The sequence below is a fragment of the Taudactylus pleione genome, unplaced genomic scaffold (genome assembly GCF_031769625.1).
Source record: "Taudactylus pleione unplaced genomic scaffold, aTauple2 ptg000624l, whole genome shotgun sequence".
NCBI lineage: Eukaryota > Metazoa > Chordata > Amphibia > Anura > Myobatrachidae > Taudactylus > Taudactylus pleione.
The window spans coordinates 996670-1014847 of NW_028285026.1; the positions used below are offsets into that span (position 1 = coordinate 996670).

The 18178-nt window shown below is 46.6% G+C and overlaps 1 protein-coding gene across 2 annotated transcripts in view; it reads left to right on the top strand.

Moving 5' to 3' along the window:
* Window positions 1–9336: 9336 nt before the first annotated feature.
* Window positions 9337–18178, top strand: part of LOC148479307 (von Hippel-Lindau disease tumor suppressor-like) — a 69470-nt gene continuing 60628 nt past the window's right edge. The window contains exons 1-3 of one of the 2 annotated variants that reach the window (XM_088454648.1): window positions 9337–9659; window positions 11220–11342; window positions 17867–17888. In XM_088454648.1, the coding sequence (XP_088310774.1) occupies window positions 9467–9659; window positions 11220–11342; window positions 17867–17888 (338 nt within the window). In that variant the 5' untranslated portion in view covers window positions 9337–9466. Of the gene's footprint in view, window positions 9660–11219; window positions 11343–12177; window positions 12666–17866; window positions 17889–18178 lie in introns of those variants that run through there. The other variant, XM_088454647.1, reaches the window with a different exon arrangement.

Below are 18178 nucleotides of genomic sequence, written 5' to 3' on the forward strand. Positions count from 1 at the left end.
AGTTTATCTTTCTCCAAGGCTTGGTACATCTCCCCCTCTGTGTGGCTGTGGAGCAGGTGCGCGCCTAGTTTGACGCTGAGATACAGAAACAAGATTTCATTTTGCAGAATGTGATTAAGTAAATGAGATAAGGGGCGTAGAGGGCGTGTTTACAGGAGGGTGTCAGCCTTTTCCTCTCCTCCACAGGACCTAAATTCTCCACCATGTCTGAGGTGCTGCAAATCTGGTCTATTGCCTGGGGCTATAATGGGACGCGCTTCTCACGGTGCATAGCTGAGGAACAGGTCATTAGAAATGAATAAAGGGACTGTTCCTGAAGTGTTAGTACATTGGAGACCTGTCCTGTTATTGCTTTTATTGTTTCTGTTTGCTAAGCATCCGCCAACCTGCAAAACTAGACACATATTAATTCAGGGGGTGTTTTGAAATGCTTAAAGGGGCCCATTTATTAAGGATCGCATTTTGCAATGCAATTAGGGCATGCAGTACCGCCCATGATCGCATTGCAAAATGCGATCATACCGGCCGAATGTATGACCCGGCACATGCAGGGAGACGGGCTCCGAAAAGAGCCCGTCCCTGCAATGTGGCCAGAGTGCATTCCGGGCTGCTGCGTATGCGCAGTCCCGCGGGCTGTACATGAGCGGCGCCCATTGCCGGCGGATGGATCTCGGAGATCCCTCCGCCGGCTGAAATGCGGGTAAGTGCCCATAGGACACAGCGGCTAACGATATCTTCAGATGGCGTTAGCTGCTGGGGTCAATATCGGGAATGCTTCGCATTCCCGATATTGATACATTTGGCAGCATCGCCTCCCCCATAGAAACCTATGGGCAAGGCGGCTGCCAGCGGCAATGGAAGGGTCCCTCCTTCATACATCCGGGGGATACTTAGTATTTGAGGTAAACCCCCGAAAACAGGTGTTTTCGGGGAATTTACCTCAAATGCACTTTGATAAATGGGCCCCACAGTACTATGAAGCACCTTTGGTGGGCAAACAGGAATCATCGCAGATCTGCAGCTATTGCGGCACATAAGTGACTAGGGCCTCCATTGCTGAATGATCGCTAGTGCAACGCAAACTGGGCACGGCATTACATTATGCGATCATAGTGCCCGGATGTATCATCCAGGACATGCTGGGACACGGGATCGGAGCCCATCCCTGCGACATTGCCGGGCCCGCTGTCTGTACATGCACGGCCGCCATTGCCGAGGAAGGTATTATTATTATTATTATTATTATCATCCTTTATTTATATGGTGCCACAAGTGTTCCGCAGCGCCTTACATAGTACATAGAACTAATAGGTGAACAAGAAACAAGTAACATACAGTACATTACAGTACAGGACAAGGACACAACTTATATACATTGCTGAAATAGTGATTAAAGCACTCACAATAAGCTGCCGGGAATTGGCGGTCCCGTGTTAGGTGCCCTAATGGGGAGTAGAGAGTAGAAGAAAATGTAAAGAGAAGCACATGAAGGAAGAGGTCCCTGCTCGTGAGAGCTTACATTCTAAGGGGAGGGGCAGACAGACAGGCGTGACACAGAAGGGGAAGATGGGAAGGAAAGAGCATGAGGTGGGTTAGGATGAGTGCTGGAAGGCCTTGATGAAGTAGTGGGTCTTGAGAGCCCGTTTGAAGATTTGTAGAGAGGTGGAGAGTCTGATGGGGAGAGGGAGAGCATTCCAAAGGTAGGGAGCAGCACGGGCAAAATCTCGGATGCGGGAGTGGGAGGAAGTAATCAGTTGGCAAGAGAGGCGGCATGCATTAGTTGAGCGAAGTGGGCGGGCGGGAGTGTGAAGGGAGAGAAGGTCAGAAATGTATGCGGGAGAGGATTTGGTGAGGGCTTTGTAGGCGAATGTAAGAACCTTGAATTGGCATCTGAAGGGGAAGGGGAGCCAGTGTAGGGCTTGAAGGAGAGGGGAAGCAGATGTAGAACGTCTGGAGAGGAAGATGAGCCGAGCAGCAGCATTAAGAACCGATTGTAGTGGAGAGAGGTGAGAGACTGGGAGGCCAGCTAGGAGAAGGTTACAGTAGTCCAATCTGGATATGACCAGTGAGTGGATGAGGGTTTTAGTGGCATCCTGGGTGAGGAAGGGTCTAATCCTGGAGATATTTTTAGGTGAAAACGGCAGGACTGCGAGAGGTGTTGAATGTGCGGTTTAAACGAGAGGGAGGAGTCTAGGATAACTCCAAGACAGCGCACTTTGGGGCTAGAGGAGATAGTTGTGCCATCAATAGATAATGAAATTGTGGAAAGTGATGTAGTGGAAGAGGGTGGGAAGATGATCAGCTCAGTCTTAGACATGTTAAGTTTAAGAAAGCGCTGGGACATCCACAAAGAGACAGCAGAGAGACAGTTGGAGATACAGTTATGGAGCTCAGGGGTGAGCTCAGGGGTGGAAAGGTAAATTTGAGTATCATCTGCATAGAGATGATATTGGAGGTCAAAGGAGTTAATGAGTTCACCCAAAGAGGATGTATATAGGGAGAAAAGGAGAGGTCCAAGAACAGAACCTTGGGGAACTCCTACCTTTAGTGGAAGTGGAGGTGAAGAGGAGTCATGAGAGGACACAGTGAAGGAACGATCAGAGAGGTAGGAGGAAAGCCAGGAGAGGGCAGTGTCACGTAGACCGAGAGAGTAAAGGATTTGCAGGAGGAGAGGGTGGTCTACAGTGTCAAATGCAGCAGAGAGGTCAAGGAGAATGAGCAGAGAGTAGTGGCCCTTGGATTTGGCAGCAAGGAGGTCGTTGCTGACTTTCGTGAGGGCAGTTTCAGTGGAGTGGAGAGATCGGAAGCCAGATTGAAATGAGTCAAGGAGGGAGTGGGAAGAAAGAAAGGTGGTAAGGCAGTTGTAGACAATATGCTCAAGGAGTTTGGAAGCAAAAGGGAGAAGAGAGATGGGTCGATAGTTGGAAAGTATGTTAGGATCAAGGGTAGGTTTTTTAAGAATGGGGGAGACAAGAATGCAGAAGGGACAGTGCCAGATGATAGGGAGAGATTAAGGAGGTGAGCCAGATGGGAACAGGCAGAAGGAGACAGGTGGGAGAGGAGACGGGAAGGGATAGGGTCAAGAGTGGAGGTGGAAGGGGGGGAGGACCGGATGAGGGCCATGACTTCCTCTCCAGAAGCAGGGGAGAAGGATGTCAGAGTTGGTGAGACAGAAGGGGAGGGGTGGTAAGGGCAAGGAGGGGGAGGAGTGCTGAGGGTCTGATGGGATATGATGTCCTCACGTATGGAGTCAATTTTAGATGTAAAGTAGGTGGCAAAGTCGAGGGCAGAGAGCGAGGAGGGAAGGCAAGGAGGGGAAGGGCAGAGTAGGGAGTTGAAAGTGGCAAAGAGACGCCGGGGGTTTGAGGACTGGGAGGAGATGAGGTTCTTGAAATATGTTTGTTTGGAGAGAGACAAGGCAGCACTGTAGGAAGAGAGAATAAATTTGAAATGGAGGAAGTCAGCCTTAGAGCGTGACTTTCTTCACTGACGCTCTGCAATTCTTGAACACTTTTGTAGGTATCTGGTGCATTTGGAATGCCAGGGTTGTGGTGTGGATCTGCGAGGGTGAGTGGTTATTGCTGGAGCAACAGAATCAAGAGCAGAAGTAAGGGAGGAATTGTACAGGGAAGTAGCTTGTTCAGGACAGGAGAGAGAAATGATAGGGGAGAGAAGAGAGTCCAGCAGGGAGGAAAAGGCAACAGTGTCAATAGCCTCAATATTACGCTTAGTAATTGTAGCTTTAGGAGTTAGAGGAGGGGAAGGAGAGAGGGATAGGTTAAAAGAGAGAAGGTGATGGTCAGAGAGGGGGAATGGGCAATTGGAGTAATCAGAAATATCACAACGGTGCGTAAAGACCAGGTCAAGTGAGTGCCCACTCAAATGGGAGGGTGAGGAGGTCCATTGGGCGAGACCAAATGAAGAGGTGAGGGTAAGGAGTTTAGCTGCAGAGGATTCTGTGGGGATGTCAATAGGAATATTAAAATCACCTAGGATAATGGAGGGAAGGTCTGAGGAGAGAAAGTGAGGGAGCCAGGAAGCGAAGTTGTCAAGGAATTTGGAGGGAGAGCCAGGGGGACGGTAAATGACAGCTACTCTGAGGTTTACTGGTTGGAAGAGGCGTATAGCATGAACCTCAAATGTGGGGAATGTAAGTATGGTTCAGAGGGTATTAGCTGGTAGGAGTAACTGGTGGCTAGAAGGACCCCAACACCACCACCATGGCGACCCCCAGGTCGGGGGGTGTGGGAGAAGGCGAGGCCCCCAGAGGATAGAGCAGCAGGAGAAGTGGTGTCAGAGGGTGAGATCCAAGTTTCAGTGATGGCTAGGAGATTCAGGGAGTTGGAGATAAAAAGGTCATGGGTGGGGACCAGTTTATTACAGACTGACCTGGAATTCCAGAGGGCACAGGATAGAGAGATAGCATTTGTGGGGGAGATGTGAATAAGATTATCCGGGTTGCTGTAACGTGGAGGTAAGCTTAATTTGGAGGACCGATATGAAGCGAGTTTAGTGATGGTGCGGGCACCTGAGCTAGAAAGGGAATATGTAGGAGGTGGGTAGGGAGAGAGATGTGGATGGCAGTGGGGTGAAGTGACAGGGAGAGGAGTGTAGGAGGAGGGTTTGGTGGTGGGGTATTAGGACAGAGGGGGGGTAGAACAGGAAGAAAGTGGAGTAAAGGGAGAGGAGTGAAGAGTAAGCAGACAGAGGAGGGGGGAGAAGGGGAGGAGGAGGTGGAAGAGATAAGGAGGAAAGGATAAAGGTGGAAGCAGGGGGCAGAATAGAGGATTAAGTAGAGACTGAGTGAAGGAGGGAGTTGACGAAAACCTTGTCATGGTGTTTATAGGTAAACAAGAGGAATGAAATTTGGAAATGTAAATGAGGTATGAGTGCAAGAGATTTGTAGGAATGCAAGTGAAAAAAAAAAAAAACAATGATGTATCAAAAAACAGTGTATCAATATGTATGCAGATTAACAAGATTGTTATAGGGAGGATTAAAAGTTGGGTTCAAATGTGTGCAGAATATGAAAAATAATGCAGAATGTAAGCAGATAGAGGATGTGAGGCTATGCAAGAGAGCTGAGATAAAGGACAGTGTTTCAAAGTAGATAGATGTAAACTGACATGGCAAAAAGTACGATAAGCATTGAATTGTATGCGAGAATCAGAAGGCCAGCATTATGAATAGCAATAGAAGTGTTCTTGCCGTGATTGTACAGGGAGTCCAGTTGTAGTCTGAGTCTTTAGATTGTTGAGGTTTGTTGCTTGATGGACCTTTTCTCCTCCTGTTTCTCCTCGGTTTAACGCAGGTCTAACGCTAGTTATGCACTTAGAAAAGCTGCACCCAGCCAAGGCTTTAGCAGCCAAACTACTGACACTTTAAACAGAGATGCAGGCAAGTGTGGACACTAATTAATGAAAACCCCCAATTGGCCAGCCAGAGAAAGCTAGCAATAAAGATGGCTTAAGTCAACAATAACCACACACCATACATCTAGGCTACAAATAAATCAAGCATTCATTTTAGTCAATAGACTGAGAGACTCCTTAAAACAATTTAACTATTTCAAATCATAAGGCATTAGAAACTATAGCATAAGGATTCAGTAAAGAATAAGCTAGCTACCTATGATTATAATTAATAAAGGAGGCACAGGAGGTGAGAAACTTTGCAGTCACAGTCAACTTCAGTTACCTATGATTATAATTAATAAAGGAGGCACAGGAGGTGAGAAACTTTGCAGTCACAGTCAACTTCAGTTACCTATGATTATAATTAATAAAGGAGGCACAGGAGGTGAGAAACTTTGCAGTCACAGTCAACTTCAGTTACCTATGATTATAATTAATAAAGGAGGCACAGGAGGTGAGAAACTTTGCAGTCACAGTCAACTTCAGTTACCTATGATTATAATTAATAAAGGAGGCACAGGAGGTGAGAAACTTTGCAGTCACAGTCAACTTCAGTTACCTATGATTATAATTAATAAAGGAGGCACAGGAGGTGAGAAACTTTGCAGTCACAGTCAACTTCAGTTACCTATGATTATAATTAATAAAGGAGGCACAGGAGGTGAGAAACTTTGCAGTCACAGTCAACTTCAGTTACCTGTAGATATAGCCCACAGGCTACAGTGGCTAATGCTATCTGCAGATGGCGTTAGCTGCGGGTGGCCAATATCTGGAATGCATCACATTCCGGATATTGGTACATTTGGCAGCATAACATCCCCCATAGAAACCTTAGGGGGAGGTGCCTGCCAGGGGTAATGGAAGGATCACAGCAGGTATCTGAGATACCTGCTGCAATCTCTCCTTCATACATCCGGGGGAAACGTAATATTTGTGGTTAACCACCGAAAACGGGTGTTTTCTGGAATTATACCTCAAATATACAATGATAAATGGCCCCCCAGTCACTGTTCTACTGTTTGATTCATAGCGGTTTTTCCATTCTTAGGGCTTTATTTACGAAGCCGCGGATTTTGTAAGCCGCTGCGTCCCGGCAGATTGCAGTTGAAAAATGTAAATCCTCAGCCACAGTCAGTGTAAAGCGCTCCGGGATATGTACACGGACTGCGAGTGATGTTTTACATTTTTATCTGCGATACAGCGGCTTACAAAAGTCGCGGCTTCGTAAATAAAGCTCTTTGTAGCAATGTATACCTCACAACTGTCACTTAAGCTGGCTACACACTAAACGATGTGTACACAGCGCGACATCATGCGCGGCGGGACCCGGTGGGGGTGCTGGCATTGGCAAGTGCATACAGACTTGCCGATGCCGGCAGCGATGGAATGACACCAGTGGCCATGTTGCATTTGGCAGCATGGCCCCTACTGACAATCGCCCGTCGGACAGGCGCTGTCGCATATGACGCACGGGAGTGCGCGTCATCAGTGACATAGTGAGTACACACTGGTGATGTGGATGATATGTCGGACATGCTGCAGACACAGCGGGTCCCCAGACACGCAGAGGGCTCTCCTGCTGTGAGCAAGGACGCAGCGGCTAATTTATACACACCTTGCGATTAAACGGTCTGACGTACCTGCGCTTTTCTTACCCCCCCCGTTACCACACACAAGCACTGACTACCTGTCACTCACATCGCAAGTGAATCTTCTGTGAGTGCAATCGGAATTCATTCGCTGCATGTACGCAGTACGACTCACACGCCTGCGCCATGGCAATCAATCGCTTGAACATCTGCGTAAATATCTGCATTGCGGATGTCTCTGAATCAGGCCCTCAGTGAAGACACTGGGCCTGATTCAGACCCGCTCGCAAGCGCTTGAGCGCTCGCAAGTGGGTCGATGGTGAACTCTGCGCACGTGCAGCGGCTGCACTGCGCGTGCGCAAGCCCCGTCGCGAGAGAGAAATTCTCTCGCTCCGTGGCTCACTAAAAAATGGGCGGCTGTCGATGTTGATCGACAGCTCGCCCTGTTTTGTAGGCATGACGGGGGGGGTGGCTTCACAAATGGAGGCGTTCCCAAGCGAACGCCTGCCGTTTGTGGGCGGCCCCACTGACATCACCAGTAATGTCAGTGGGAGAGCTTCCGGCTCTATTAGAACCGGAAGCTCTCTGGGGCCTGCGGCAGACGAGACCCTACCACAAGGGTCTCGTCGCAAGCCCCGATGGTCGCGATGGTCTTGACCATCGCGACCATCATCCTGGCCGCTCGCAATAGCTGTGGGTGGCCACACAAAAAAAAAAAAATGCCCTGATTCAGAGCGTCCGTCTCTGAATCAGGCCCACTGTTCAGTCACTGCTCACACTGTTGGCTTTAATTAGAGTCAAACGCATATGCAAAACTCGAGCTGCGACGCCCTCCTTGTCGCACCTGGGTCTGTTGCTGCAGGATCCGGACTGTGGGCGTGGTTTCAGCGTGGAAACGCATTACAGCTAATGGCTGGAGAGCAGACAAGTGGATTGGAGCCTGTAAAACGCAGAGAGTAGCAGATGCAAGAAGGAAATGATATTCTATTTGTTCACAAAATGTATATGCAGGCATTCCCTCCCCCGACTGAGTATGACGCGTTCTTTACATTGTGCTCTGCAGTGTAAAATCACTTACGCGTGGCAGCAGTTTTCTTACACGTTTGGCAATAATTGGAGTATTTACGCCATGTGCAACCAATCGCACGCAGTCATCACTATCAACTTACACATAAGGTGGGTACACACTGGGCGATTAAAGTGGACGACTGAACGATAACGATATCGTTCAGTCGTCCACTTTATTGTCCATTTTTAACACAAAAACGATGAACGATAACGACGCGCGTTCCCGCGGGTCGTTCGTCATTATCGTTCATCGGGTTAACATGCCAGCCAACCTAACGATGTCGTCAGGTTGCTGCATGTTGGGGAATGGGGGAGAGAGCCCGGCGCTGAACGATATCGTTAATGATATCGTTCAGCGGGTGTGCTCAATGTCATGAATGACATTGAGCACACCCTGCTGGGGACACACTAGACGATATCGCTCAGGGAGCATATCGTCTAGTGTGTACGCACCATTACTCGATGAACGATAATGACGAACGATCCGCGGGAACGTGCATCGTCATTATCGTTATTCGTTTTGATGTTAAAAATGGACGATAACGTTATTGTTCAGTATTCCACTTTAATCGCCCAGTGTGTACGCACCTTTACTTAAGGTGCGTACACACTAGGCGATCAGGAAAGACAGTACGATTACAACATCGTAATCGTGCTGTCGTTCCTGATCCCCTGTAGTGTCTGCACTGAACGATCAGTCGCTCAGTGCAGGCACTGTCCATCATTCCTGTCGTTATCGTCAGATTGTGCTGCATGTTCAGGAGATGGACAATGTCGGAAACGACCAGCGGGAGCGCGCATCGCTGGTCGTTTCCAACATAACAGTGCACGATTACTGAGCGATTGCACGATTACGATGTCGTAATCGTGCAGTCGCTCAGTAATATCGCCCAGTGTGTACCCACCATTACACCAGGGTCAGAGCACCCGCAGCCCAGAGCCCACCAGAAGGCTGCGCGCGAGGCTTTTTTTGGTAACCATTTTATTCGCACTTTGCGCCTACGCGCCCCCCACATCACATCCATACTGTACTGTGGCTGCGACTGGAAAAAAAAAAAAAAACACGCAGATGCGAAATATCGCACAAGCGCATTTAAAAAATAAATCGTAACTTCAAACATAAAGGAAAAACCCGCAGATGGCGTTTCAGACAAGTGAACAAGTCCCAGGATTCCCAGTGTATGCTGGGACTTGTAGTCCCACAACAGACTGACAACAACATGTGCACATCAGACCAGTCAGCACTCAGCTGTCAGTCACACCCCCTCCCCCAAGCCTGGATATCTGACGTCACTCTCCGCGCACACGTGACCAGGCCTCTATGGCGGCGGCGCTACTGCTTCCGGTTACCTTGGCAACGTCTCCGGGGCCTAGTTCCCACCGTGAAGCCTCGGGATGCCGCAGGAGATCCCCCCGTCCGGCTCCGTCCCCCAGCTCCGATCCTTTAACAGCCGCCAGCCGACTCACGCCGTGTTCTGTAACCGGAGTCCCCGCACCGTGCAGCCCATCTGGGTGAACTTCCAGGGGGACCCGCAGCCCTACCCGGCTCTGCCCCCCGGCACCGGGCGCAGGATGATCACCTATCTGGGTATAGACCCCCCAGTGCCCAGTGTTTTAGCTACTGTGTCCCTGTGTAGCGTCAGTCGCAAGTACCGTTGGGCCACACCCGGGCCCCTGATATAACAGGACTCATTCACTTCTATGTTATGTGATTTGTCAGCAGTCTGCACTTCACACGCAGAGATTGTATGTATGTATGTATGTATGTGTGTATGTATGTACGTATGTATGTGTGTATGTATGTACGTATGTATGTATGTATGTATGTACGTATGTATGTATGTATGTATGTACGTATGTATGTGTGTATGTATGTATGTATGTGTGTATGTATGTGTGTATGTGTGTGTGTATGTGTGTATGTATGTGTGTATGTATATATATGTTATGTATATATATATATAATTAGTGTGTGTCTGGCCGTCTGGTTATGCATTCTGACACCCCTGCACCGATTGGGATTAAACCAATGTGAGGTGGTCCAGTGTCCACTGGGATCCTGGCCAGGTTTTAAGGGGGTTGAGGTCCCGGTCGGACCACCCGTTGGTGTACGCTGGGCAGAACTTTGACCCGGGGAGCCTGTTCTGGGCCTTCCCAGGGGCGTATCTATAATGGGTGTGTGGTGCACGGTCTAGGGGGGCCCACACCGCGTAACCTGCACCCTTATAGTTTTATACTTACCTATCCAAAGTCACCGCTCAGCAAAAATCACTGGGATAATGGTCGGCGACCATTTTCCCAGTGACTCGTGCATGCGCAGTAGATTCTGGCACTAAGACAGTATCTAGCGCACTGTGACTCCGCGGTACCGCATGAGCGAGGGGGGGGGGGCCCACACTGAGTCTGCGCACGGGCCCCGTCTTCTCTTCAAACACCCCTGGGCCTTCCACTGGATGGATTTGGATGAAAACTTCAGAGGGGTGGCAAGTATGTGTGTGTGTATGTATAGATAGATAGATAGATAGAGATACCACACCCTGATTATATAGTCAGACCAACCAGTGTGAGCCCGATCAATTTATTCAGCTTGATTCACTTCACAGGTGTTATCGGAATTGCTGTTCCGCAATGTAACATGTTGGAGAGTTGAGCTGCCTGTTTCCAGTGTTATATGGCACGTACAGTGACCTGCAGCATGTCATTCGCTGCTGCATGGTCCATTCACTGCGAATGCTTGGGTGCACACATACAAGGTAACATGCACATTGTGTGTATGTATGTATGTATGTATATATATATATATATATATATATATATATATATATTTATTTATTAGGGATGTGCAGGCTCGGATAGGTTCGAGCCTGCACATCCCTAATATATATACTGTATTGTAATAAATTAGGCAAAATGACGCGTTGCGGAAATGAGGTGCATCCACATAGATTTATACTTCTGCGTCTAAAGAGGGGCAGTGTAAAAGGGTAGCGGGCAGGAGACTTTGGGACGTAATGTGGGACCTGGGTGGTGTATTTTACTTATTTTCTGTTACACTTACAGTAACAATTGTCTAATATGTGAAGACTGGGTGTAGTAAAGAGAAAATATCCCACAACACTAAATATCGGCATGTTCTTCTAACCCGCAGGACATATTTGGTTGTTCCGTGAAGTAGAGACAGACGTGGCTCTGACGGTGAACAGGAAGGAGATATATGTGCCTTCCGCTAATGAAAACGGGCAGCCAGCCGTGGTGAACATCTCTTTGCCAGGTAAAATTCTGTTCACGTTTCTACAAGGTGTGCTGCATTTTACAGATTGAGTTGTAGAGGCTTATTTACTAAGCATCAGGTTCTAAAAACCTGGCGCTTCCGTTCATGTTTATGCCCGTTTAGGGCAATGCTTTGGGTAGCCAGGTTTTGCTAGTAAAACCAATGCCCTTTTAAATTTTGTGCATAGACATGATCGGACGCGCTGGGTTTTGGAACCTGACGCATAATAAAAAAAAATAAATCCCGGTGTGTAATGGAACCATATCTTACAGGGATTGACCACCTTCAGATGACTTTGACTGACTGGTCTATACAATCCTTTAACATTTACGAAGTGCCTTCCTTTATGCTTCCAACTTTGTACTGTGCATTTCAGCCATGTCTTTATGTCAGCAGGCAGAATGATTTAGTTCCATTGTCCAGTGATTCAACACAATCCTAACATGCTTTCTGCCTTAGATGCAATTGTGGTGCAATTTAAATAAATGACTTCATTAGTAAATTAGTAATCTGATGGGGCAACCCCTTTGCACCCTCATAGATCAATTATTTCCAGCTAAAATACTCAGTGATACACCCGATCACTACTTAACCCTCACTGATTAGGTTTCAGCACCTTATAGCAGTTGTAGAACATTTACAAAGCTGGAAAACTCTTGGGTTAAGAGTGCACAATTTTAGGTATTTCTGAAAACGTTTGCACAGTAGGAAAAGATACTGCACTGCATAACAAGGAATCTGATTGGTTACTATACCGGTGCGTCCAGTGTCCCCCATAGGATGAATGAGAAATATAACACTTATAATTCAACATCATAACCTGTCTCCTCAACAGTCTTCAGCCTGAAAGATCGTTGCCTCCAGCTGGTCAGGAGCCTGGTAAGGCCAGAAGATTACCGAAAGCTGGAGATTGTGGCATCCCTGTACGAAGACCTTGAAAACCGACCAAATATCGCCAAGGACTTGCGCCGACTAGCAGTCAGTTTCTGGGAACAGACTACATCGGAAGACACAGACGACAGATTGCTAAATTAAATACAGCGCGTTGGGAAACTAGCTTCAATATACTTGGGCCATTCCTCCTAAGCCCTAGATGGGTGAGAACCCAGTTCTCTTTCGTTATAGCTCATACTGTCCCTTCTCCAGCTCTAAGGTGCCATGGAACTAGCGTTGTCCATCCTCGCTCCTATTCTGCTGGTATTACTCAGCCGCTGTGACTTCTGCAACACCGTATATTAGAGATGGCGACAGCTGCGTCCTTATCTCTCGTTGATTTGTGGCGTTGCTAAAGTTCAATAAAGTTTAGGTGACTACATAAATGAACCGTGGGGCTCTTGTTGGCCATTTGTAGCCTGTGCCATAGTCCCTTCTGGATTAGAATTCCTTATGTTAATATAAACAGCAGCTGCCCGTCTACATCACAGCCTCCCTACCTAACAGGCAGAGTTGTTTGTGTTTATCCAGAGCACTCCGTTGTATTCACTCTTCATCTCCTAATTACCTGGTATCTTTTTTGCAGCCAATCAGATCATTGCATTGTTCACAGCAGCACATTTTTCAGCTGTCAAGTGCAATAATTATTTGGGGACCAGTAACCTGGCCTCTTTTGTGATTGTATTAGTGACAGGCACAGAGTCATGCTATAAGGAGGGGAATGGATAGAGCAGGAAGCCACAGACTGAGTTATATAGTGGGAGGAGCAGGGTCTCCCTGCAGCACAGAGTGTAGCGGCAGATGAATGATACGTTAGTGAGGACAGGACTGCATGCGACAGGCTCCATGTCAACTTGAATAGTTAACAGAGAGCTGTCAGTCTAGTGTTCAAACACAGTGAAGGGTCCATGGAAAATATATTGAAAAAGTCTAACTTAAAAGGAAACTCTGTCAAAATTCATCATAACATAATCCGCTGTGCAGGAGAACCCCAGGCCAAATGGGAACCTGCCCTATGAATTATAAGTGATTCCAATACTAGGATCTCAGCTAGAACGCAGATCTCCTTCGTCCTATCAATCATCCAGGTTCTTTTTGGGATGACTAAATTCCTCATTTCAGCAACGTTCTAGTAAGCACAGAATCTGGGTCCTAAGAGGTCATGGGACCAAGCTGTGGCCTTTAGTGAAGTATTAAATACCTTACCCACACGCCCTGATAAGGTTACAGGGGTAAGGGGCAGAGGAGGGGGGAGGGCAGGGATAAAATGCATTACTCACTTGCCTAGGTGTCAGTCTTATGGGCCCGGTCATACTGGGATTGTCTTTCTATGCTAACCCTAAGCAGCAGCAAACATAAAGTGATTATTTCTGCCTTTTTTATTTTTCCTTTATATAATGCATTGCTTATGTATATTTTATGTGAATATTTTGTGACATCTTTTATTGTCATTTTCCCTGTAAAGCTTTGTACATAGTTTTGCCTCTTATTAAACCTTTTAGCCTGTTCTCATCAGTCCAGAACTCTAACCTCTGAGGGGAAATACACGTTTTATGCTGCTTGTAACCTTATATCAGTAAGGCGGGGTAATGACAAACCGTGAGGCAGATTGGCGCCAGGGTAAGGGCTCTCAGTGTCTGTAATACGCTAAGTGTTGGCAGTGTTATTGGATTAGAGCATAATACTAGGATTTGGGTATTATTACTCTGACATTTATAGCACATTCATTTATAAAGGGATCATTATGGAGGACAGATTGATCAGAGCTCTCCGCTTATTTATTTTATTTACACATGTAACTTCATTTCATCATGTTTTAAATGATTTTAGTTACCTAAAACATTTACCTACTGTAATGTATTTAGCACTTTGTTATTTGGATTTAGGACTCTGGCCCAGGAATTAACGGGTAGATTAGGGATGGCCAATAATCGGCCCTTCAGCTGTTGTCGAACTACAAATCTCAGCATGCCTTGCAACAGTAATAGCATGGCAAAATAGCAAAGCTGTGACAGGGCATGCTGGGATGTGTAGTTTTACAACAGCTGGAGGGAATGAAACAGTGAAAAGTGTGGAGAAGTTACCCATGGCAACCAATCGGCTTCTACCTATAATTTTATAGAATGTACTTGATAAATTCAACCTCAAAGCTGATTGGTTGCCATGGGCAGCTCCTCCACTGAGACACCTCTCCATTCTACGCTCCTCTTCATACATCTATCACTATGTAACTAGCACATCTCTTTTGCCCACTGCCGCCTCAGTGCTGAAAAACGACGATTGCACAACATACATTCTCCAAAGTGCTGAAATGTGGCTAGGATTTAAGGCTGTAATATTCCAGTTAAGGATTCCGGATGAAAGGTCAACAAGCAATAGGTAGGCACAAGATTGCCGACAGGTACAAAAGGTTGACACAATAGTTCAACGTGTTTTAGGTTGGCAGGTACAAAAAAAAAAAAAGTCGACATGGGAAAGAACACAGAAAAAAATCTGGTCGACATATGTTGTTTTGTATTTTTTTTGGTTAGTGTTAGGCACTTACCAGAGTGTTAGGTTTAGTCACTAGGAGGGGCGGTTAGGATAAGGCACTTACCCTGACGGTTAAGGTGCCTATCCATTAGGGGACCTGAAAGTCTGAACGTCTAGCGTTCAGACCTTCAGGTCGCCGAGGTGGGGTGCCCGCAGACGTTCAGTGCAGGAGCCCGACCTCCTATCTCTAAACATGCCGAACCTGATGAGCGTCGTCAGCTTGACGGACATGTTCAGTAGATAGTCTGGGACGGCAAGGACCCAGCGTGCACGCGCATCGCTGGTCCTTGCCAGCTATCTATTACACGACTTTCTGAACAATGAGACCAAAACCTCCTGGTTTTGGTCGGATTGTTCACAAAGTTGGGTAATGGATAGGCCTCTTTAGAGTTAGGCACTTACTGGAGGGATAGGGTCGGGCACTAGGAGGGGCGGTTAGGGTTAGGCACTTACTGGAGGGATATTGCCGGGCACTAGGAGGGACGGTTAGGGTTGGGCACTTACTGGAGGGATAGGTTCAGGCAATAGGAGGGACGGTTAGGTTTAGGCACCTACTGAAGGGATAGGTTCGGGCAGTAGGAGGGACGGTTAGGTTTAGGCACCTACTGGACAGGGTTGGGCACTTGGAGGGACTGTTAGGTTTAGGCGCCTACTGGACAGGGTTGGGCACTAGGAGGGACTGTTAGGGTTAGGCGCCTACTGGACAGGGTTGGGCACTAGGAGGGACTGTTAGGGTTAGGCACCAAGGGCAGGGTTAGGGTTGGATAACAAAACAAAAAAATGTGACCATACCCATGTTTACCTTTTTTCCCCTTTAGACCTTAAGTTCCTGTAGACTTACATCCATGTCGACCTTTTGTCCCTGTCAACCTATTGACTGTCGACCATTTGGTGTTGACCTATACACTGTTAACCTTTTTATAGTCGATCTAATGAACCACACCCTTCATTTAAATACCCAGCAGAAAGCTCTGGTCTGACATTTATACAGAGATTATCAGGAGCAGAACATATAAATATAGATTAGAGAGAGACTTTGTATACACCAGTAACTTGGTGAGTACAGTGCTCAGGACAGCTGTCCATGACATTTAGAATATATTGTATAACTATACATCTAAGACAGCACTGATATTATCAAATATGCGACCAGCGTTCGGTTTCACAATTACATTTATTATTCTAGATAAAATACGTTTCTGTACAAAATCTAAACATTTGCATACAAGCACATTTGTATCAACAATAACGTTAAAATAAAAGTTCTTTCTTCAGGGTCCATAGGGGGTCCACAGGGATGACCTTGGGGTATAGGTTGGGAACCAAATCCCACCACGCAGTTAAAGCTTTCAGCTTCCAGGATGCACTGGGTGCACTCTCCCTATAACCCTGCCCCCAAGCAGAGGCACCTCAGTTTGTAAGTAGCCAAAGGCCGGAGGAGGAAAGAAAGAGAGAGAAGACTGAAACACACAAGAACCATACTCGCAGAGGAGGAGACGGGAAATCGGTGACCAGTAACACAGCCCATATGAAGCCAGGTGCGTCAGGGCGGGTGCCCTGTGGACTCTATGGACTTTGAAGAAAGAGAGATAACAATGGTAAGTTCTTACCATATCTCTCATTTTCTTCTTCAGGTTCCATAGGGGGTCCACAGGGTTGACCTTGGGGATGTCCCAAAGCGGTCCTTATAAGGGTGGGGACACTCCTGTGCTGAGAGGAGGATCCGGCGCCCAAAGGAAGCATCCTGAGAAACAAAGGAATCCAATGCATAGAACCTTAGGAAGGTCTGGACAGAAGACCACGTGGCCACCTTGCAAGGCTGAACAGCCGAGGTGCCCACGAGGGGCCCACAGCCCGAGTAGAAGAAGTATCAACAGAAACCGAAAGTTTGTAAATCGTACCTTCCTCTGGGTAGCAGGACCAGTAAGACCACCTTTGCGATGGGGGAGCGGAGCACATGCGTTTGGCTCAAGGAAATCTTCAACAAAAACTTTTTGAAATAACTTTTTAATGCATCTTTCGGTACTTCCGGTCCGCGGACCAGAACCGGAAGTGCCACCATTTTGTTTTCCAGGCGGTCTCTATAAAAAGAGCAGCTTGAACTATTCCCCTCTATGCCTTGAAAAAGAGAGTATATCTCTCGAAAAGTGTCGGCCAGAGGAGGCTTTGAGAGGTGGTCTTACTGGTCCTGTTACTGCTACCCAGAGGTACGATTTACAAACTTTTTACTTTTTTTGACCACACAGTTACCGGATCTGCCAGGTCATGTAATTGTATTGAGATCGACACCTTATCTCTGGGCAGAGGATTAGTCCCCATTCCTGCAATGCTTTATTCCTATATATTCATATATTTTACTCTCATGTTAATAAAGCCTTTTGAATTTTTAATCGGCTGGATGGAATTTTTCTGAAAAAGAAACCTTGATGAGAGGAACACACTCACAAGACTTAGGAGTATTAGGTACGCATCCACAGCTCCACATGTTTTAAAAGATACCTTGATGTGCACAATATATACTTATTAAGTATATATATAGTGTATGCATCACACAAAGGAAGAATATATATATATTTTGAAATTTAAAGATACCCTTATATGTGTCATCTACCATTGTCTTGACGTAAGTGAAGTGCGACTCAAATAGATGACGTCTGGAATCAACATTGCCAAATATCAATCCTAGCTGTATTGTTTACATCAGATACAGTTGATATTTCTTCATCATTTCAGCTTTCACTACCTAAATACCCTATGAGGGGTATTCAATATGAAACGTAAACTCCGTTTCTGCGAGGTTTTCGCTCAGATGACGTCATTTTCGCCGCTTTTACTTTTACACCGTATTCAATTTGAAAACTTTTCGCCGGTGCGAAAAGTATATTGCATTCGACCCTGCGGAAAAGTATCACCAAGGAATGGGTGGCGAAAAAAAGTGCAGAATTGGGGTTTTGGGGTACAACATTTCGGAAACCACCCTGCAACCTTCAGACAGTCCCCCAAAGGTAAACTGTGTCAAAAAATAAAAAAAAATACCTAAGAGCACCCCTCATTTTGAGGGCGAAAAAAAAAAATTTGGGGGTACAAATTTAAAAACTAGCGAGCTACAATCTAGGGGGGTCATCAAGTATGGCACAGGTGTGTTTCATTGCAGGTGTTTGCGGCAGGTGGATTTTTTTAAAACTTCACTTTAGCAACTTTTAAATATGCTCACCCCCATTTTCAAGTACCCAAAATTTGCTGGGATAACTTATTTTCAGCCAAAAAAACTTCTAAATACTATTCTTCACCACCTTCCCAAATCCCCAAAATAGCAGCTATTGAGCCTGTTTAAAGACCCCCAAAAACCTTCAGCAGGGCTAATCGGGGGT